Raw genomic sequence first — 23,354 nt, forward strand, 5'->3', positions numbered from 1 at the left:
TTTGGGAAGGGGGGGGGATCAAAATAGGGCGTAATTCCAGAGTTCACCCTCCAAAGCAACCATTTTCTCCACGGGAATTGCTGTTTGTGGCCTGGAGATGAGTTATAGTTCCGGGAGATCTCCAGCCACCACCTGGAAGCTGGTAACCCTAAGTGTAGCCCTCGGTTTACTGGATTTCCATGCTGGGATTAATAGCCTTTGTAATGAAAGGTGGTTCTTTAAAAACACACAAAACCTAAAATGCTTTAAGAGCATCTCTACCACACACACAGCCCTGTGGCACAGCTTCTTACCCCCCCACCCCAAAAACCCCTCATAATACCTGCTATTAGCAACGTGCTCCAAAGAGAAAGCAGCTTACAATGAGATCAAAACCAAACATAAGAATACATTCTAAAAACAACTTTAAAAAAAATCAATAAGCAATCAAGTTGGTAAAAGGAGCGAAATAAAGAGCAGCGTAAAACGCACGTACACAGCCACACATATGGTCAAATGATGCAGCATGAACAGCACGCCAAACTGCCTTTATTGACGAAATTTAACTGCAAAGGAAAGGGGGCACACAATGGAATTCACAAAATGCCTGGGCCAATAAGCATGTTTTTATCTGGCTCCTGAACCACAGAAGAGGCACCATTTCTGAATAGCATCCCCTGAATAGCATGGGACACACTCATGCATGTTGAACACAGACACCCTGTTCACAAGTTTCAGTGAATGCACATACATTCTGCTTATCCGTGCAAACGCTTGTAAGAAAGGGCCGACATGCATTCACACGAAACCGGGTACCAGTACCTGCATAAATGTGCAGTTTCGATCACACATTCAGCCGTACATGCATTGAACGTAACATGAGAATTACTCAACGCACATACAAACAAAATCAAGTGTGCACTATACAGAGACTGCACAACTTTACCGTAACTTCGGGACGAAGAGGCGAGATTATCTTATACAGCGTTTATGAAAGCCTATGAGATGGCTGTGAAGGCAGCAAAGAAAGGTTTCTATGCTGCCTCCATAGCGTCTGCAAGCTCACGCGAAGACGGAGGTCCTGAACTTGGGCTGTGGGCTGTTGGATTTGGGAATCCGGCTCCTGGACTTTTGGTGGGGCACCACTTGTGCCCATTCCATTGGTCGGGAGTCTTGTAATGATGTTGGACTCTTCCGTATCAATGGAGGGCCAGGTCATGGCAGTTGGCGGGCCAGGCAACTTGCACCCTATCTGTTGACCCATGACCTAGCTACAGTGATCCATACAATGGTCTCCTCCAGTCTAGATTACTGTAACTCGCTCTACATACGGCTTCCCTGGGATCTGACCCGGAAATTGCAGTCGGCCCGGAATGCTGCTGCACGTGTCCTGATGGGTACACCATACAGGGCACACATTACTCCGATCTCGCAGCAGCTGCACTGGCTCCCCGCGGAGTTCTGGATCAGGTTCCAGGTTTTGGTTTTAACCTTTACAGCCCTAAACGGACTGGGACCAGAATACCTGAGGGACCGTCTCTCCCCGTATATTCCCCGGAGAACGCTTAGATCAGCAGGAAAACACTTACTGGTGGTCCTCGGCCCAGGGAGGCTTGGCTGGCCTCGACCAGGGCCAGGGCTTTTTCAGTTCTGGCCCCAACCTGGTGGAACTCTCTGTCGGAGGACACCCGGGCCCGCCAAGACCTTCTATTTTTTCAGCAGGCCTGTAAGACAGAGATGTTCTGCCAGGCATTTGAGGCCAGCCTAAGGTGTCCTTGGAAATGCCTCCCGACTGGTCTCCTGCTGGGGGGGGGGGCGCTATAACCCCCTACCCCCTCATATGCAAAGTCACAGTGGAAATAATCTGACGTACCCTCTCTCCCCCTCCCCTTTATTTATGTTGTGCTGGGAAGAGTGGATGAGGCTGCCGTCTTGGGTCTGATTGTTCATATTGTTTAATGTATTTTAAATGTATTTAAACGTTTCATCTTTGTATGATTACACCGCTGTAAACCGCCCTGAGCCCACTTGCGGGGAGGGAGGGCTATAAATTAAATAATAACAACAACAACTTGTGAACAGGACTTCAGGTTGCTGGTGTTAATGAGAGCAGCATCCCAAGAGGCAAAGCACCTACTATGTAAGCAGAAGGTCTTGGGTTCAAGTCCTGACATTTGCAATTAAAGCAAGGAGGTATCAGGAAAGGTTTTTTTACCTGCCAGAGGCCCTGCCAATCAGAGTAGCCAATACTGAGCTTCACAGACTAACGGTCTAACTTGGTGTAAGGAGGCTCCAAATATCAATTCATGTTCATTAAAAGCCAATCTTTCCCCCAAAGCCCAGCTGTTCAGCCACCAACACAGTCCTGCCTCACAGAAAGCCACTCTGGCTTTTACACAAATCGGTATCTACTGTACCAGTTTTCTCCGTATCCACAAAAGGGAACCAATCCCGCAACTGGGCTCCAAAACGAGGACATACCTGAACTTCTCGGGTGTGGTAGGCAATGATGAGGCCCAGCAAAATGACAGTGGAGAGGCTGATCAAGCATTTCAGTGCCAGAGAGAACATGGAACCCTGTGCGAGGGAGAAGGAGAAGGCAGGTTAGCCACAGCAGAGATCAGAAGTCCTGTACGAGCAGCATGCAAGCCACCCAGAGGATGTACAGGCGGCCATAACAATCAAACTAAACAGAAAACAGGGACGGAGCAGGGGAAATAAGAGCCACCACCAAGAAGCCAGCAATTTAAGATTAGTTAAGGGCAAACTGGAACAAAAAAAGGCTTTCGCCTCACTGCCTGCCTGCAGAGAGGAAGCCAAATCGCAAGCCGGAGCTGCAACCACAAAGGCCCTGCTCTTCTAAACGGGGCCTGGACTCTCCCACAGGTTGCCACCTGAATCAGGAAAGCCCTGGTTGTTCTTAAACTACAGGCAGGTGCACGCAGGGATAAGCACTCAGAGAGAGCCCAAATACACATTACACAGTTTATTTTATTTATTTATTTATTTATTTATTTATTTATAACATATTTGTATTCTGCCCTCCCCGCAAGCGGGCTCAGGGCGGATAACAACCTTAAAATCATTTTAAAACGTTCCATATTAAAACAGCATATAAAAATAGCAGCACTCTTTGCCTGGCGACAGCAATACAACTATTAACAAGCAATACAGCAGTACAACTAGATATAGCAGCACAGTAACAGCAGCTGAAAAACGAACAGTGATGGGCAGCTTTCACAGGGAGGGGGGTAGATGTTGCATCCTCCGGGCGGCAGAGGCCCAACCTCAGCCATGAGCCTTGCGGAACAACTCTGTCTTACAGGCCTGGCGGAAAGATAGTGAATCCTGCCGGACCCTGGTCTCAGTAGACAGAGCGTTCCACCAGGTAGGAGCCAGGACTGAGAAAGCCTTGGTCCTAGTCGAGGAGAGGTGGGCCTCCTTGGGGCCAGGGACCAATAGCAATTGTTTTTCTCCTGATCGGAGGGTCCTCCGGGGAATATACGGGGAGGGACGGTCCCTCAAGTACACTGGCCCCAATCCGCACAAGGCCTTATAGGTCAATACCAGAACCTTGAACCTGTTACACAAATGGTGCCCTTTCGCCCTTACCCAGATTCTTCAGTGCAAAAGGAGGAGACAGACAAGTGCTTCTTTTCAATGACTGTACTGAATATTGCAATATGGGTATCCAGCTTTCAAAGGAGCCAGGAGTACCAAAGAACATAAAGCTTACGAGCAGTTTTTAAAGACATTTTTCTAGTACAAAAGGAACTACCTGCTGAACAATTTGCAATTGGTCCTTTGCATACATTTGATCTCTATAGTTATGTTGACTGGCTACTTAGGGTTGCCAGCTCCAAGTTGGGAAATTCCTGAAGATCTGGGGAGTGAAACCTGGAGAAAGTGGGGTTTGGGGAGGGAAAGGACCTTGGCATGGCATAATTCCATAGAGTCCACCCCCAAAGTCGCCATTTTCTCCAGGTGAATTGATCTCTGTGGCCTGGAGACCAGTTGTAATTCCAGGGGATCTCCAGCCACTACCTGGAGGCTGGCAACCCTATGGCTACTACTCAGTTCTTTCAGCTAATCTCGCGATTTTGCATCTATCAATGTAACTTTCTATTCCCCTTATTTCGTCACTATCCTTTGCTGACTTTGAATTTCTCACTGGTGCTGACTTCCAAACCTTAGAATCCAAAGTTATGGATACAGTGAATGTACTTTTCTTGTTGTATCTATTTCTCCCTTCTCGTGAGACAGTAGCTCAAAGAATGTGGCCTTATCTTAAGTTTCCTAAGCAACTGAGAAAAGAGAAACATTTTTGGCCTTGGTTATGTTCTGTCTCTCTCTGAAAACAGCTTTCAGCAAAAATTGAACAATGAATAAAAAAAAGAGAGAAGGGGGGGTTTGCAAAAAGGCACTTTGCACTATTAATTCATTCTAAGAATATATGCGTATAAAGCATCACATTCTATGAAACCCTTATAAGAAAAAGAATATTAAAAATCTTAACTCTACAAACCTGATCCGGTACTCCACTGGCAACCAATGCAGCTCGAGCAGTATTGGTGTAATATGCGCCCTATTTGGTGCATGATGCACACCGCTGCATTTTGCACCAGCTGCAATCTCCGGGTCAGGCTCAAGGGTAGGCCCACGTAGAGCGAGTTACAGTAATCTAACCTAGAGATGACCGTTGCCTGGATCACCGTAGTTAAGTCACAGGTAGACAGGTAGGGGACAAGTTGCCTGGTCTGCCGCAGGTGGAGAAAAGAAGACCTGACAACCACTGCGACCTGTGCCTCCATTTTCAGGGAGGCTTCCAGGATCACCCCCAGGCTTCTGACCCTCGAAACTGGCACTAACAGTGCCCCATCGAGGGCTGGGAGCCGGAATCCTGAACCCAGTTCCCTGTGGCTCAAGTACAGGACCTCCGTCTTTGTTGGGTTCAGTTTCAGTCGGTTTAGGGTCTACCCCAGGTTCTTCGAGCAGAACTGGGCTGAGACTTTCCTGCTGAAACAGATTCTTGGGCATGTGGGGGCCTGATTGGCATCAGGGTCACGATGCATAGGGAGCCCCCCCTGGTTTTCCTGGAATGGAACAACCACAGTGAACCTCCCCACTGGGGAAATGGGTTGCCAACTCTGGGTATGGAAATTCCTGGAGATTTGGGAGTGTACAGCAGGGACTTCAGCTGGATTATAATGCCACAGAGTCCACCCTCTAAAGCAGCCATTTTTTTCAGAGGAACTGATTTCTACAGTCTGAAGACCAGTGGAAATTCCAGGAGCTCTCCAGACCCCACCTGGAGTACGGCAACTCTGCGTATAGACTATAACAACAACACTCGATTTATATACCGCCCTTCAGGACAACTTAAAACCCACTCAGAGTAGTTTACGAAGTGTGTTATTATCCTCACGACAATCATCCTGTGAGGTGGGTGGGGCTCAGAGAGCTCCGAGAAGCTGTGACTGACCCAAGGTCACCCAGCTGGCTTCAAGCGGAGGAGTGGGGCGTCAAACCCCATTCTCCAGATTATAGTCCTGCCGCTCTTAACCACTACACCAAGCTATAATAGGCACGTAGCCCATTAGTACAAGTATGTTACCCCAGAGGGGAAACATCTCTTCCTCAGGTTTCTAATCAGGAAAATGACCACGGTCCCAATTCAGGTTTCGACAGGGAGCTTTCAGCACGTCTGCCTGACAGGACCCATAAACATTACCATGTATTTATTAATATCCCGCTAATGTATATCCAACAAGCCCCGTGGCGCAGAGTGGTAAGCTGCAGTACTGCAGCCCAAGCTCTGCTCGCAAGCCGAGTTCGATCCTGGCGGAAGCCGGGTTCAAGTAGCCAGCTCAAGGTTGACTCAGCCTTCCATCCTTCTGAGGTTGGTAAAATGAGTACCCAGTTTCCTGGGGGTAAAGTGTAGATGACTGGGGAAGGCAATGGCAGACCACCCCGTAAAAAGTCTGCCAAGAAAACTTTGTGATGCGACGTCTCCCCATGAGTCAGTAATGACTCGGTGCTTGCACTTAATGTATATCCAAGTCCCAACCTATCCAAGACACAGGCCATCTGCTGCTTTACAGATTAACCTTCAACTGAGCCCTGAAACATACCAGTAGCCCGATATATCTGTTTCACTACAGGCATGATAAGGATAATTTCTACAGGCATGATAATTTCTCCACAGGCCAAAAAGGCTATACCAGAGATCACAGGAGCCACAAGAAAAAGGCGGGTTGACAGTGTGAAGGGGAAATCAGGAAAGATCAAGTGGGAAAGCTGCCAGGATCCAACCACATTCTTAACAAGATGCAACTTCCAAGCTGTCTTTGAGGGGAGAACCCTATACAGCACACCGCAGTAGTCTAAGACATAGCCAGAAAAATGGACATAACTTTATTTTGCAAGGATATGGAGACTGACAGTAAATCAAAAACTGCTCAAGTAGAAACTTTGCAGTAACAGAGGCTCGGGAAGCAGCAGCCCTTCCAGAGGCAATGAGTTAATCTGAAGGCTTTGCTTTATTTTACAGAGCTTTTTTTTTTTCTTCAAGAAATGTGCTGTAAGGCGGAATTGCCAAATGCAATAAATTGATTACATCAAATCCAACAGCAAGCAGATAACGCAATTAGACCATGCCAAGTGAGGAGAGGACTCTTTTGCTGCAGGCTTTTGTATAGCTAATAGCTGCAGATGTTCCTTGTAATGAGCACGGAGGGCCAGAAGATACTTGTCTTGATGGCTGATGCCTGCTAGCTGCAGAACACATCCCGCCTGCTTGGGCGGGAGGAGAACGGTTTTGCGTTTTGGATGCGGCCAAAGAAAAAAGAACAGATCCTGTCTTTTGCAGCCAGCTGCAGAACTGCAAGGCTACACAACTACTTTGGGGAGGGAAGCGAAAGTTGTCTTGGGAGCGGCCTGCTTGCTTCCCTCCTGCTCAACTTGTACACAAACACATATTTATTGCCCCCAAACACCCCAAACTCTACTCATACACACAATGTGACCAGCTATCCCTTCATCCTCCCTACAAATTCAGGCAAGAGCGGGGAGCCACAGAACGCTTCAAAACAGCCAACATTTTAAAGAAAGATTTTATTTTATTGGATGGTTTCCAGGCATCATAACGGGTGTAACTTTTTTGTCATTTATAGAGAAGAAACCAAACTTTCAAAAGTCATCAGGAACTTCATTTATATTCATTTATTGAGTGTTTATCCCTGACTGATTTTTGTTTTTAACCATAATGGTTTCGTTGGTTGCCCAGGGTGCTGCGCGCGGGCGCGCTCGCTCTCATATTCATTAACTGCAGGCTATTATTTTGGTAATAGCCATCTTTTTTGTTGCAGTATGTCATCTGGCTGTTCTCCTGGGCTTTTTTTTCCCTTTTAAAATGTGCATTTTATCCAGGGGTGGGAGGTGGGAATACAGTTTTTTAAAAATTATATAAATCGGAATCAGTTTGTAGTGATGATTTTTATGCGACTTCCACTACTATCGATAAGATGCATTTAATAAGGAAGCATTCTGTGTATGCTCAGAAACACAGGGCCTAGCCACTGCTTTTGATTTAAAAGTGGTCTGTATCAGAGAATAAAGGCCTTCCATACATGCTCAGAGGCTCTATACCCTGTCACCTATTTTTATTTTTAAAGCTGTTCTGCAACAGGGGAAACAACACTCGGCTCACACCCCAAGTTTTATTAAAAATCAGCTCTGTCAGAAGTGAAAGGCACTCTGCTCATGCTCAGAAGTAGTCAGCTCCAAGTGCCTAGACGTCCAAAATTTTAATGACCCTACCTATCCTTATCCTGGAGACAGCATGGTGTAGTGGTTAAAGCATCAGACTAGAATTGAGGAGTTCCCGATTCAAATCCACGTTCTGCCCTGGAAGCTCACTGGAAAACCTTGGGCCAGTTGCTTTCTCTTTCATCCTACCCTACCTCGCAGAGCTGTCTTTGTTGCGAGAATAAAATTGGAAACACTGTCATCCCTGGGGGGAGAGAAAAGCAAGGTACAAATAGCTAAACGAACAAATATCTAATAGCAACGAGAGAGAAATCCAGCAGATGTGGTGCTAGGAGGAAGCTTCGCTGGTTGAATTTTTGCCTGCTGTGCAGCTGTTAAAGGCACAGGAGCTATGCCAAGCAAAGGAAACGGTATCCCCTTGGAAAGGGCCGCCTTGGCATTTAAAGACACAGCTGTTCTGAAGGGCCAGGAACACTCAGCGAGGTGCCGTTGCTGATCCTCATTAGGGGCCATTGATTTCCCAATTGAAGAATAGAGAAATTAGCCCTCAGTCGGAGCAGACTCCCTCTTTTACAATAAAGAGCATTAAAATCTCATTACACTTAGCACCACCCAGAGCAAGCCCCCCCCCCCCGCCCTGCTTCCCCACTCTCCGGGCACAGAGCACAAGATGTATTTCTCTTTCTAGGCCCTGGCAAAACCCAATTAGCGTCTCTGGATGGCTGGAAGCAGTGGGGAGTTAACCTCTTGTTGACTGCAGGAGCAAGCGAGAAAGGGTATTCCCCAACACGCTCCCCCTAACAATTTCCTTCCAGATTTAAAATCCACAGGCTGCAATTCAGGACATATCCATTCCCAATGAGGCAGGGGCAGGGGTGGGGCATGCGTGCAGCTGCGCTGGATCACAACTCAGGGAATTAGGCATTGCCGAAATACAGATTTCCCATTACCAACATTATGGCAGGCTTATAAATCCATGGAACTCACCACCACTAGGTGCGGAGATGGCCACTGATTTTTTAAAGGGGAGATTATACTGATTTGTGGAGAGGGAGAGGTCTATCGGAAGCTACAGTAGCTAAATGGAGCCTCCACAGACACTAGTATTTTATCTTTGTGTCCTGGTGCTGGGCTTATCAGAAGAATCTAGGGCTAGAAGGCCCCACTGGTTGTTTGTTTTTGGGTTGCCAAGATGCCAAGAACATTTTGCTCCTTCAAGAAAGGCTTAATGGGATGTTCCTCAACTCTATGCCATGAAAAGCTTACGCTGCCCATTTTTACACATTCTACTGAGAGGGCATGTTTCTCCAGGCTCTTCCTCTTAAAATAACAACTTGACAAGTTTGCTGTACTGAAAAAGGATTCTTTCCAAGATTTTAAAAATGGATTCTTTCTTTGAGACACAAATTATTAATATAAGAACAGGCAGGGGTCATTTCGTAGAAAAAGAACTCATTAGCATATCTTATTACCATATGCCACACTCCCTGACATCACCGGAATTGTGTCAGAAGGCAACATCCACCCCTCAGGCCCCTTTCCCCAAAAATCTCCAGGTTTTTCCTGGAAATAAAGCAGAATGAACTCAAAGCAGCTTACCCTCCTCTGGAGAGCCAGCCCCAGTAGCCCGGCTTGCACTCACTCACGAGTCATGAAAATAAAGCAGCCAAATGAATGTAAAGCAGCTTGCCCTCTTTTGGAGAGCCAGCCCCAGTAGCCCGGCTTGCTTGCATGCATGCACGCACTCACTCTCTCTCACTCACGAGTCACAAATGAAAATAAAGCAGCCAAATGAATTTAAAGCAGCTTGCCCTCTTTTGCAGAGCCAGCCCCAGTAGCCCGGCTTGCTTGCTTGCACGCACGCACGCACGCACGCACTCTCTCACTCACGAGTCACCAATGAAAATAAAGCAGCCAAATGAATTTAAAGCTGCTTGCCCTCTTTTGGAGAGCCAGCCCCAGCAGCCCGGCTTGCTTGCTTGCTTGCACGCACGCACTCTCTCACTCACGAGTCACCAATGAAAATAAAGCAGCCAAATGAATTTAAAGCAGCTTACCCTCCTTTGGAGAGCCAGCCCCAGCAGCCCAGCTTGCACTCACTCACTCACTCACGAGTCACAAATGAAAATAAAGCAGCAGAATGAATACAAAGCAGCTTACCCTCCTCTGCAGAGCCCTCACCGCTTGCAGGCCTGGAGGACAGGCCACGCGGCTGCCCCCCCAGCCCCCTCATTCCTACCAGGAAATCTAGTAGGTGGTGGTGCCGCTGCTGTCTCTGCCGCTGCCTGCTGCTAAAGACACAGGCAGCAGGAAGGAAAAGGAATCACATGGGTGGGGCCAAAACCCACATGACCTCTTTTCAGATCTACAGGATTGCCATTCCGGCGCGTTCCCCCTACAAATGAGCCCTGAGTTTAAAACTTTCACAACCAATGCCCAAAATAGAGCCACTTGGGCAGCTCATTCTCTCTCAAAGGGGAATGGCAGCATTCAGCACGTGAGAAAGCACACGGCACATGTTCAGAGGTTCACCCATCCTGAGGCACTTTGCATCTGTAAAACAGGAAGATTATCTATTTTCCTGACATTTTGTGGAAGTCAATATGACCAGAGAAGAACATGGCTCTCCCTTCCTCCATTTTTATCCTCACAACAAACGTGAGGTAAATTAGGCCGAGAAAGAAACACAGAGCGGCCCACAGAAAACATCATGGTTAGGTGTGGTTTTGAACATGGATGTTTCACATTCTGACCATGATACTACAGTGTTTCTCTCTCTCTCTCCGAGCATGTGCTCAGATACATAACTGTATACAGATCCCAAATACTCTCTGAGAGTATTTGGGAATGCAGGTTCTGGGGCTAAGTTTTAATTTTAGTTAAAATTGGTGGAACCAATGTGGTAGAGAGAGAGAGAGATTAGGAATTCACGTGTCTAATTAAGATTCCTGAGCCGGTCTCAGAGAACTTAGTGGGCAAAAAACAGGACTAAAAGGTCAGCATATGACATCTAAAGGTGACTTCCCAGATTTTGGTCCCCCAGGTACGAACAGGAACCATTTTGTGACTGACGAAGGTATTTCCCACACTGTTCTGTCTTTACAAAGGAAAGGAAACTCATAAATCCATAAACGGGTCATCAGTTCAGTTCCAGAGATTACATGTTTGCATTAAGCTCAGAATCCATTTTCAAACCAGGTGATTGTTAAAAGAGAAACATGTTACAAGTCCAAATGTTATAATGCCTAATTTAAAAAAACATTAATCTAAAATTTTTGAAGAGTTAAATTGTTATCCTCTCTGATCCTCCCTTCCTCTGTAGAGTTGGGGGGGCGGTTTATCTTAAACAGATCTAAAAGTGCAGCCCGGCATAAACTGACCCCAAGGGACAAGGGCTATCAAAAGATCACAACACGCAGACGAAGAATGCCGCCCGGCATTCCCCCAGGAGTGCCACTGGCACAGAGCCACCAGCCCAGCCCTGGTGGAAGGGAATTCTCTCTGCCCGCCTCTGCTCACAGCTGTTAATTCTCCACCACCCACGCAAGGGATACGCTTGCCAACCAGCTCCGATTTCCTTCACACAATAGGAGTGATGAGTGGGGTGAGGACTCGGGACGGGGCAAGGATGTTCGGTCCAGCTGTCCAAGATTCCCAGACCCTCCGAGAAGCAGACAGGTTGCCCCGACCCTAAACCACACAGAAAGACGGCGAGGATTTCATCTGTTCCCTCACTTAGCCTGGCGTTCTGGGGCATAGCAGAAAGAGATGCTTATTTGTTTCAAGAGGATACTCAACGGACACCCTCCTACATCAAGCTCGACGCTGCCAGGAGAGGAGGGTTGCTGCCCTCCTGGTGCCCGCTTGCCCACAGAGAATATATTCTCAGATCAAAAGCAGGTTGCGTTGGGAGGCCCGGAAGGGTTTGTGTGATCAGAACACAAGTAGGATCCATTAAAGACCACATGTCCCCATGACAGGATCCTGGCTACCAGCAGGGTTGCCAACTGGCCAGGAGAGAAAACTGTCCTATCCCTTTAGTAAGGGCTTAACGGGCTGTTATTTAACAGGTGGTGTTCTTTATCTCCAGGCTAAGAAAAGCTGTGGCTGCCCGTTTCTGAACTTCCATTAGGTCCATATTCATAGACAAGTTGTTCAGTAGTCTGACACCATTATTTTTCCCAAGGTTGCCAACAGACCTGGAGAAAAAAAATACCCTGTCCCTTTAATACAGGCTTAATGTGTAGAAATGGGTCGTCAAAGCTGTTCATGGCCTGGAGGTAAACTTTGGGGTCAGGAAGGAATTTTCCTCCAGGCCAGACTGGCTGGGCATCCTGGAGATATTTTTGCCTTCCTCTGGGCATAGAGCAGGGGTCACTGGGGAGGGAGCTGTGAATTTCCTGCACTGTGCAGGGGGTTGGACTAGATGACCCTTGGGTATTCCATCTTTATGTTTCCATGTAAAGAACATCACCTGTTAAATATCATCTCATTTAGGTTGACTCAGCCTTCCATCCTTCCGAGGTCGGTAAAATGAGTACCCAGTTTTCCTGGGGGGTAAAGTGTAGATGACTGGGGAAGGCAATGGCAAACCACCCCGTAAAAAGTCTACCAAGAAAACATCGTGATGTGACGTCCCCCCATGGGTCAGTAATGACTCGGTGCTTGCACAGGGGACTACCTTTACCTTTTAAGGTACCATTAAAGAAGACGTTTTGATCCAGGCCAGTTGGCAACCCTCATCCCCTACCATTTGCAAATTTCTCTTCCTTGGAAAGCTCTTCTTTCATTTAGGCTTACTGTAAAGCTTCGCCACTGCTTGCTGACCCTATGGTTTCCTGTACCCGTCCTATTTAAGGCCCTTTTATCTGTGCAACTGCCTCTCCCGCTAAGTTCTATCACAGCAGCTTTGCTCATCTGAACAGGGCCTTCTGCAGATCTCACCCGTACTGCCCGTACACGTTTTATCTGTGGTAGCATCCATCTTACGAAATGTCCTGCCCGAGGAAGTCAGAAAAGCTCCCACTCTCCTGGCTTTTTGCAAACTTATGCAAAATTAAATTATTTAGGAGGGTTTCCTACTCGGTTTATGGGATGATGTCATAAGAAATAGCCCAAAGGTAAAGGACAAAGACTATAAACTATGCTACTGTGTACTGTCTGTTGATGTAGATATGGTCCTACTGAGTAATTTCTATGTTGTTAAGGATGTCATGTTAATTAGTTACACTTTGTTTCTGAATGGCTTCATCTCTGTGTTCAGCTTTATGCTTCTGCAACCATGCCGTACTGCATCTGTTCACTGAACGGTCTAACTAACTCTTCTGGCTTTCTGCAAACAACGCAAAACTGAATTATTCAAATGCTTCACTAACAAGTTAGGGACCACAGACTTCACCACTATGTTGCCTTACGTCCTATCTGTTGCCTCCTATGTGCTCCTATGTAGTACCTGTTGCTTTAAGTATGCCCCTACCGGGTCATACTTATGTTGTCTAATGGCAGTCCTAGAATTTCTTATGCTCTGTTTCAGCATTTCAGCTCTATATTGGATTTTTTTTTTGCTAATGTTATGTCTTTGTAAACTTGCATTTATTTATTCTATGGTATTATTTACTGAAATGTCCTCGGTACTGACTGTACTAATCTCACACTATGTAATCCGCCTTGAGTCTCAGTGAGAAAGGTGGGCTATAAATGACACGGTGATGGAGATTGCCCTCAAGTCATAGCTTACGGCAACCCCTGGTGGGGTTTTCATGGCAAGAGACTAATGGAGGCGGTTTGCCATTGCCTGCCTCTGCAACCCTGGTCTTCGTTGGAGGTCTTCCATCCAATCACTAACCAAGGCCGACCCTGCTTAGCTTCTGAGATCTGACGAGATCAGGCTCACCTGGGCTATCCAGGTCAGGGCATAAATGACGTAAATAAATGAATAAAAAATCAGCAAGGTCCAAGTCCAGTGGTACTTGGTGGTACAAAAACCAAGTAGGACCTAACTAGTCCAAGGAGATTCTGACAAGTCACTGTATAATTATCAAAGTAAGCTCTACTTGTAAAGTGTAAGTGAAAACAGTGAAATTAAATAATGTATCTATACAATAAAGCCCCTTCAAATTGTCTGGGGAGAACCCCTTGTATACAATTCTGTCATACAAATTGCTCAATACAACCGATGCTATCAAAAAGTGTCCAAGGTAAGTATCATGTCCAAACATAATGCTCTGAGGATAGTCCTTATAATTGTTATATTTCCTTAATCCTTTTCTTTTGCAGGCAAGTCACTGTCATGGAGAACCCAGTTTCATCCGACGGGAAGCAGAGATCCGGGAGAGTTGGCAACGGGTGCGCTAGCAACTAAAACATCCCATTTTGCAAAGCTTCTTCATCTGCCATATATACATTGCCGGAGAGAGATAAAAATAACTTACAGGACTAAAATCAATAAATATCCAATAATAGATATATGCGTTTGGCCATGGTTTCACTTACACTTAACAGGGGGCACCTGCAGGAGGCTGTTAAACTTTACACTTTACAAATAGAGTTTACTACAGTGACTTGTCAGTCTCCTCGGACTAGGCCCTACTTGGTTTTTGCTTCTCTGCTGGAGACTTCCCCTCTTGGTTTTTTGTGGTCTCTAAAGTGCCACGGGACTCCAATCCTGCTGTTTTACTGCAGACCAACATTATTCACCTAAACCGACAACTGATCACATTGCGTTTTGCTCAATGAACGTCCTAGCTGTTGATGACATTGTATTCACTTGTACTGTGTAATCTGCCTTGGGTCTGACTGAGAAAGGCAGGCTATAAATAAATAAACAAACATTATGGGTCCTTTGAATACTGAACGAGCCGTTTTGCCTTACCAAAAGAGCTGCAGCAATTTCAGAAGAAGCAAGAGCGCCAGCCATCGTCTTTGGCTGGTGAGCTATAGACAAAATGAGATTTAGAACAAAGGTCATTCTCGGCTTTTCTCCCCAAGGGGGACCTAAAATGGCTTCTGTCGTTTGCCTCTCCTCCAACTTATCCTCTCAACAACCTTGTAAGGTAGGTCTAGTTGAGAATGTGTCAGTAGCTAAGATTGGCCACCAATCAGCCATAGCCAAGCAGGGATTCGAACCCAGATCTTCTTGAGCATAGTCTGACATTCTAAACACTACACCACTCCGGCTGTGGGTTTTTTTTTTTTTAAAAAGCAAACCTTGTTTTGAACAGAGAGATTTTCTCCACCTGCTCTGTCTATTCTGCCTGCATCTTCCCGGCTTCTTTGCTTCCTTTGCAAATAGCAGAGGGATATTCCAGATCTAACCTGTGGCAGGAAGTTCCGAATCCTCTCATTTTCGGCATCCTATCTCCCACCATGATCCTGAAGCGGGTCGCCAGTTTTGAAGCTCCTAACTTTATTTTGGGATAAGTTTTGCCTGCCACAAACAAACTCAGCTTCTATTGCAAATGGCATGGAGTGGGGGTGGGGGTCTCTAGCAATAATCTGGGCCAGTATATGGCGATTACCTTCATTTTTGGAACTGCGACTCTCATCATCACCCTGAACTGGTAGCTGGATGACACTTCTATATTTTCTGGTGAGTTATGCACACCACAAAAAGACACTTGTAGGCTGCATTGCCAATACCACAGGGGCGTAATAGTCGGTTGACAATCTGGTATGATTCCCTCAATTCTGGCACTGCAACATCGACTATTGTACTGAAACTGGTAGCCAATTTGAAAACGTAGCTTTATTTTCAGGTGAGTTATACCTGCTGGAGATGACCACAGCTTCCAATGTAAAAAAAAAAAGGGGGGGGGGTCTGTAAATTGTAAATGTTCTCATTTCACTTCATCCTGAAGCCACTGGCAAGTTTTGAGACTCCTAGCTTCAGTTTCTGAAGTTATGCATGCCGCAGACACTTTTTTATCATTATAGGTTTCCTTCATTTATGCCCTTCCCTTCTCCCCAATGGGGATCCAAAGCGGCTTGTGTCACTCTCTTCACCTCTGTGTTATCTTCACAAAAACCCTGTGAGGTAGGCTGAAAGGAAAGGGGATAAGGCAAAAGTGGGCTTGTGGCTCAGCGGCGGAGAACCTGTTTTGGACACAGAAGGTCTCAGTTCAATCTCCAGCAACTCCAACTTAACGGCTCTTAGCCTGAGGAAAGGGGTTAGTCTGCCCAAACCCCAACTAGTCAGTTAATATTGCCCATAACCAGGGCTTTTTTTCAGCAGGAATGCGGTGGAAGGGAGTTCCGGCACCTCTTGAAAATACTTGGCAATAGTGCGTTAAAATAATATTCTTTCAAAGAATCCTATGTGTTTCTTCCTCATTTCCCTCTTGAGAATTCCGCCACCTCTTTTCCCAGAAAACAAACCCTGCCCATAACCATATCAATGGTCGCACTTGATGTAAAGCAGTTTCATCTAATGGAGGGGAACCTCCTTCCCGGAAGACATTCACCATGATCCAACAGGTTATTCACAAAATAAGGCATCCCCGATATTCTCAGAAGAAACCTACGACTGGCACGTTTTTAGTGTTTGCTTAATTCTCCCTTTTTCCTAAAAATGTTCAAAATGTGTTCCACTGGACCAGTCTTTCTACCATGTGTGGGTCAGTTCTGAAGGTTTTGGAAATCAAACACATCGCAAAGAGTGTTTTTTTGATCCGTGACAGCAACCTTCACTCCCATTTCAGAGAAGTCTGAGATCTGGCATGTACAACACTGTATTTACTCTACGCAAACTTGGGATATTTGCAAACAGCGACACTTCTGAAGCGGAAGAGCTGACGAAGGCAATTTGAACAGTGCTGACTTCACTCCTGCTGTAGGTCAGGGGAACAGATACAGAAATGGGTTAGACAGAAGTTGGACCCCAGTTCTTTATTTGCTCACGATCCAACTACAAATATGAATGAGGCTTAAAGCTCTGCACCCCAAAATAAGCTTGGATAGAAAATGCAGTCAAGCCACAGCCCACTTATGGAGGATTTTCAAGATAAGAGATGAACTGAGGAAGTTTGCCATTGCCTGCTTCGTTTCCAAGATCTAACAAGAAAGAGCTAGCCTGGGTCATCCACATCAGGGGTTGGGTTACCCTAAATCATGTATTTAAGATTTGCACAGATACATGAAAGCTCTTATATCAATACATGAAAATACAAGAAAGATCTTGATACATGAAAATATCTTGGAGATATTTTATTACAAGATGCTGCGAGAGTGGATAATGATAGGTTAACTATAGTATTTGCCAACAAAAGTAAATGGATAACGGTGCAAATGGCAAAGTTCGTTGCAAGGGTGATAACGGCAGTATCAAAACTATCTACTGCTCTTGTGGCTGACGGACAAACGTATGTACTTTGCCGACTCTCTGACTGAATTGTTTGAACTGATGCTGGTTTTAGTCTAAACTTGTGATTTTTCCAGGACATTCAGTTGCTGACCTAAAAGTAGCAGTTGTCCTACAGAGGAATTTCAAAGGGAGATTAGAAAGAGAGACTGCTGAATTGCAACTGGTAACAAAACTCAAGACAATGCATCCACCTGGACTGAAGCGAGACCTGGACTTCCTGTCTCATTACCAATGCTGATTTCTCCACACCCACTACCCCTCTGCATACCCCACCCTATTCTATCACAGCTGCTTTGTCATTCACCAGCAATGATCATTCAGCTTCTGTAATTGCTCCACTCTCCAAGATATAAGGACAGATGGACTCACATTCTAGCTATATCCGGAGAGCTGTGACTCACAAAAGCTCATACCCTACCAAAAATTTTGTTAGCCTTATAGGTGCTACTGGACTCTTGCTCTTTTCTACTGTTTGTGATTGTAATGATTGCTATAAAACCGTAAGGCATATTAGAGTTTTTACTGTTACTGTAATTGTTGTATTACAATCCTGATGTTGTTGATGTCAACTGCTAAAGCTATGAGTTATCGCAATAAAGTTTATGATGATGACACTATCCAAAAACTCAGGCAGCTCTGCCCTTCAAAGCAAACTATGCAGTTCCCTGCTCCAAAGACTAGTTTTCATGCTAAGTGTTCCAAAACGGGGTGCCCTCTTCTAAATTCTGTTTATTGTTTTCAAAATCACCAACAATACAAATAACTTTTATAAGAATAGGTATCGATAAACAATCGTTACATTCAGTATGTTTTCTAAATTATTGTACATTCATACAATCATAAATAACATATATTTATGATTCATATACAATCATTTAGCAATTATTATATCTTACTGTATTGAATATCCATCCCGTTATGTGCTATTGTATCTGAGCATGTGGAAGGGGCTGTGTATAACTAGTAGTGGATATATAGAGGAATTATATACTTCCAATCTGCCACAGATCTAGATCTTTAAATCTTTTGGGGATTTCTTGTTGTTTCATTAGGTATTCTAAGACTGGGTACCAGCTAGGTATAAAGTCTCTTGATGTCACCTGGGAGGGTCTATATTTGAGAGATTATCTGTAACGGCAGCCATCTTTGTCAGATGCATCTGGCGGGGAGGACTGTGGTTATCGAGGGCTTGTGCTGCAGTGCTGCTGAACTCTTTTTGATTTTGCTACTACAGACTAACACGGCAAACTCCTTTGAATCTTTACACAAGCAAACTGATCCCCACACCAAAAGGAGCTGTCTGCGTCTCCATATCAAAGGAGTTGTTTACATGCCCCCTCTCCTCCTTCCCCCCTTCTCCTCCTCTATATTTGGCCAGTTTCCTTCTGCCCTCCATGCATCTGACGAAGAGAACGTGATTCTCGAAAGCTTATGCTACAATAAAATTGGTTAGTCTTAAAGGTGCTACTGGACTCTTTTTGATTTTGCTACTACAGACTAACACGGCTAACTCCTCTGGCAGCCATAGTATAACTGTCCCATAATTTTTTATGCCATAGAAAAAGATCTTGAGCATTTACATTTTTCCAGCGGGTGGCATTGGCTGCTTTGGTGGCTGATAACAGGAGCGACGTAGTTCGTGTCTTCAAAACGGGGTGCCCTCGAGAGAAATCAAGAAACTGGCAGCAATCGCACTTCAACACAAGCTTTGGGACACCCCAAATCACACCGTCCCCGTCTCTAGAGACTGTGACTCAACATGGGACACAGACTGTTTGCAATCCAAAGCCACACCAACTTGAGATGTCCCACTTCCTCGTTCAACACATTAGCAAGACAATTCAATGGGATTTCTGGAGACCTCTCACTTTGAAATAGTTAGCACTAAAACCAGGCTTTCAACTGGGAAACGTTTTAAGGTTTGGTTACAGGACAGGGTGCCCTGAGTTTGGGGGTGTATGATTTGCATGGTCCAAAGTATATTTTGGTGTGTGTGTGTGTTATGTGCCATCAAGTCACCTCTGACCTCTGGTGACCCTATGAATGAAACCTCCAAAACAGACACGCTCAGATCCTGCAAACTTGAGGACGTGGCTTCTTTTATTGAGTCCAACCATCTTGTTTTAGGTCTTCCTCTTTTCCTGCTGCCTTCCACTTTTCCTTGCATTATTGACTTATCCAGTGAATCTTGTCTTCTCATGACGTGACCATCTCCTACTCCTTAGTAGTCAGGAGCAGAGTGTGGGGAAAACGTGGCTTCAAATCCTCAGCCAGCTGTGATGCTCTTTGGTTGACGTTGAATCAGTTACTTTCAGTTTGACCTACCTCAAAAGGTTGTTGTGGGATAAAACAAAGGACAGGAGAACCACACATGCTGCTATGAGCTGTTGCTTTAAATATGTACTCCTATATCCTACCTGTGCTTTATGTTGTTCAATGTAAGTCCTAGAATTGATTATGTTCTGTTTCAGCAATTCCTCAACCCCATACTGGATCCTTGCTAGTACTATATCTTTGTAAACTTATATTCTTTTACCCCATTACATTGTTTATGAAAATGGTCTTGACACTGTATGGAAATGCCTGCCCTTGTCCTTGCCACTGATTGTACTAATCTCACACTATGTAATCCGCCCTGAGTCTCAGTGAGAAAGGCGGAATACAAATAACATAAATAAATAAATATTATAAATTAGAGCATCAGGAAGCTAGCTATAATATGTGTGTTATGTGCCGTCAAGTCGTTTCCGACCTACGGTGACCCTATGAATGGAAGACCTCCAAAACGTCCTATCATTAACAGATTTGCTCAGATCCTGCAAACTGGAGGACGTGGCTTCTTTGGCTGAGTCCAGCCATCTCGTTTTAGGTCTTCCTCTTTTCCTCCTGCCTTCCACTTTTCCTTGCATTATTGACTTTTCCAGTCCATCTTCTCATGATACGACCGAAGTATGATAGCCTTAATTTTGTCATTTTAGCTTCTAGGGAGAATTCAGACTTGATTTGATCTAGTAACCACTTATTTGTCTTTTTGGTCGTCCATGGTATCTACAAACCTCTCCTCCAGCACCACATTTCAAATGAATCCATTTTCTTCCTGTCAGCTTTCTTCACTGTCCAACTTTCACCTCCATACATAGTAATGGGGAATACCATAGTTTGGATTATCTTGGTCCCCAGAGAGACATCTTTATCTTTACGGATCTGTTCTAGCTCCCTCACAGTTGCTCTTCCAAGTCTCAATCTTCTTCTGATTTCTTGGTTGCAGTCTCTCTTTTGGTTGGTATTTTGGAGTACACACCTTTTTTAAGTATCATCCATATTTGAGCCTGAATTCACAAATAAGGAACTGGGAATAATCTTCAAGCTCTTGTCCCAGGAGATGGTTGGGAAATACTAGAGGTAGCCCCCCGGTGAAGCTCTGGAAAATGGCTCCGGATAAGAAATCGCCAACCAACTCTACATACATCTCTCTGACCATCTTAACAGGAGGTGGTGGATATACGGTATGTGAGCTAGTGTGGCTAGAGTGTTGTGCTAGGATCTGGGAGTCCCAGGTTCGAATCCCCATTCTGCCACAGAAGCTCAGAGACCTTGGGTCAGTCACATTGTCTCAGCCTAACCTCACAGAGTTGTTGTGAGGATAAAATGAAGATGTGGAGAATGTTGTAAGTCGCTTTGGGGGGGGGGAGCGGGGCATAAATAAAGTCAAAAAACAAACAAACAAAAAGATTTCAAACACGTACGGCCCTGCCTTTCTGCCAAGAGGCCTTGGGCGTCCTTCCATTGAACAAATAAATTAAAATAAAACACGACGGTACTGCTCCACAATGGCTAGTTTTATCCTCTTGGGATTTCATTAGTGTTATTTGGAACAACGCTTTAAAAAAATTTCTGTCAGTGGTCTGTTGTGTACTTGGCACCGTTTTAACTGATGCTGTGTCCTGTACATTTATTTACTGACATTTTAGTGTCACGTTCTCGGTTAGCTAGTTGGATACGCTGTGAAGCTCCACAGACCGAAGTGAAGTTTGTCCTCCTCTGTCTCCTGTCTGGGCTTTGCAAACACTGCCTCACCAGAAGCCATCAAGGAAGAATAGAGAGTATCTCTGAGCGTATGCAGAGTGCATTGGCCCTGTTTTCTTTGTGGTGAGGCAATCTCCACGTCAGGTATTTGAGGTACTTGGCAGAGCTTACAAGCCAAAGCCGACCCGCCAATCTACGTATCTGTATGTATCTATATAGTGGTAGTATATGTTTTTAAATGAATGATATGCATTATTTATATTTTTAATGGTCACTGCTGATAAACTGTGTAGTGTGTTTTAAGTTATTGTGATCCGCACTGAGCCCACCTGTTTGGGGAGGGCGAACTATACATTTAAGAAAAGAAAAGAAAAAGAAAGAAAGAAAGAAAGAAAGAAAGAAAGAAAGAAAGAAAGAAAGAAAGAAAGAAAGAAAGAAAGAAAGAAAGAAAGAAAGAAAGAAAGAAAGAAAGAAAGAAAGACTTATGCCAATTTCTTCCAAGAGCAGATTTTGTGCAAAGGGGTCAACGCTCAAAGCTGCTGCCAAACACGAGAATCTCCATGGACTGACTACAATCTGGGAGACTTGAGTTCAAGTTCCCTTCGTGCCAAGAAACATGTTTGGCAATCTGGGGCCTGTCACTCTTTTTGAGCCTAACTTACCTCACAAGGTTGTTGTGAAGGTAAAGCGGAGGAGGAGAGAGATTGAAGTACATCACACTGAGCTCTGTGGAGAAAGGGCAGGATAAAAAATAGTATTAGGAGCTCCTTTTAGTTCAGGACTGGTTCCCCAGGGTGTGGGACCTGACGTTCCCCCGAGCCCTCCTTCCAAAACGCTCAGCAGAACAGACGTGCTCCTCCTTTTCCCCTCTTCCAAATGATCCTCACAACAACCCTACGAGGTAGGTCAAGCTGAGAATGACTGACTAGAGCAGCCTCACCCAGCAGGCTTCCTGATAAGATTGTGGATTTGACTGAACCACCAACGGAAGAGCTAACTCTGGTATGCAAAATGCCGACAAACAACAGGAAACCCTGACCAGAGAAATAACAATAGATACAAATTTATAATATACAAAATATACAAATCAGAGCATGTCAGACGCTATGTCCCGTAGTCCAACTGGTGAGGAAATATCCAACAGGTAAGTACTGTTGTAAGCCAATAAGTCCTCACCAGTTGGACTATGGGACACAGCGTCTGATATGCTCTGATTTGTATATTTTGTAAGGTTATTAGCATATTTATTGTTCAGGAAAGACTTTGGATGATATATGTATTTACTGTAGGTATAATATTTATTGTATTCATTGTATTTATTAGACTATATCGCTTTAAAGCACTTTGCACTTTTCATAACATTGATCTACTATAAATTTGTATCTATTGTTATTTCTCTGGTCAGGGTTTCCGGTTGTCAGTACAGTATTCCAAGCCCTCCCTCCAAAAAGGAAAGCTTGCAGTCCAGGTTTGAGAAAGGGAGGTGGCGGCACTCTGCATATGCTTCAAACCACTCTTTATTCATGCTAAACAGACTCCTGTTTCCCCAGTCTGCTCCTAAAGAGGCCGCACTTTGAGACTGCTGGCTTATTAGGGTCATTATCCGGAATGCCTGGAGCATCCCTGTGTAATTCGCCCCTGCTGCAGCTTGGTTTTTGTACTAAATGCAAACTGTACCTCTCCGCTTCCACGGCCTTCTCGCCCCACCATTTGCAATCTCTTCTCTACATCCACCGATGTATCTACTGACAGAGGATAACACTTCATGCATCGAGGAATGCAGGCGGTAGCCATGAAAGAACAGAGGCCCCGCCAGATCAGCCCAATGGTTCTCAGGGGTCATTTCGTAGAAAAAGAGCAAGAGGAACTCATTAGCATAACTTATTAGCATCACTCATTAGCATATGCCCTTGACATCAGAAATGTGTCATTAGCATAACTGATTTGCATATGCCACACCCCCTGACATCACCTATCCCGGCTGTTTTGGACCCAATCTTGGCCATTCAGGGCCGAAATTGGGCCCAAAATGGCAAAAAAGGGGCTGAAAATGGCCAAAAAGGGGCCCAAAATGGTCAGGATTGGGCTGCTGCTGAGCGGGAGAGTGATCCACCACCTGTCAGAGGCCCAATCTGGGCCGTTTTGGCCCAAATCCAGTCAGAAACAGGCCCCAAATGGTCAGGAGTGAGGTGGGCGGGGCCACCTGACATATGACCTCTTTGGG

At 45.1% G+C, this 23,354-nt stretch overlaps 1 protein-coding gene across 1 annotated transcript in view; it reads right to left on the bottom strand.

Moving 5' to 3' along the window:
- KCNN3 (potassium calcium-activated channel subfamily N member 3) overlaps positions 1-23,354 on the bottom strand; it is a 140,721-nt gene that overhangs the window by 110,229 nt on the left and 7,138 nt on the right. The window contains exon 2 of the mRNA XM_054973280.1: positions 2,461-2,556. Within this exon, the coding sequence (XP_054829255.1) occupies positions 2,461-2,556 (96 nt within the window). The remainder of the gene's footprint in view (positions 1-2,460; positions 2,557-23,354) is intronic.

The sequence above is a fragment of the Eublepharis macularius genome, chromosome 1 (assembly GCF_028583425.1).
Source record: "Eublepharis macularius isolate TG4126 chromosome 1, MPM_Emac_v1.0, whole genome shotgun sequence".
NCBI lineage: Eukaryota > Metazoa > Chordata > Lepidosauria > Squamata > Eublepharidae > Eublepharis > Eublepharis macularius.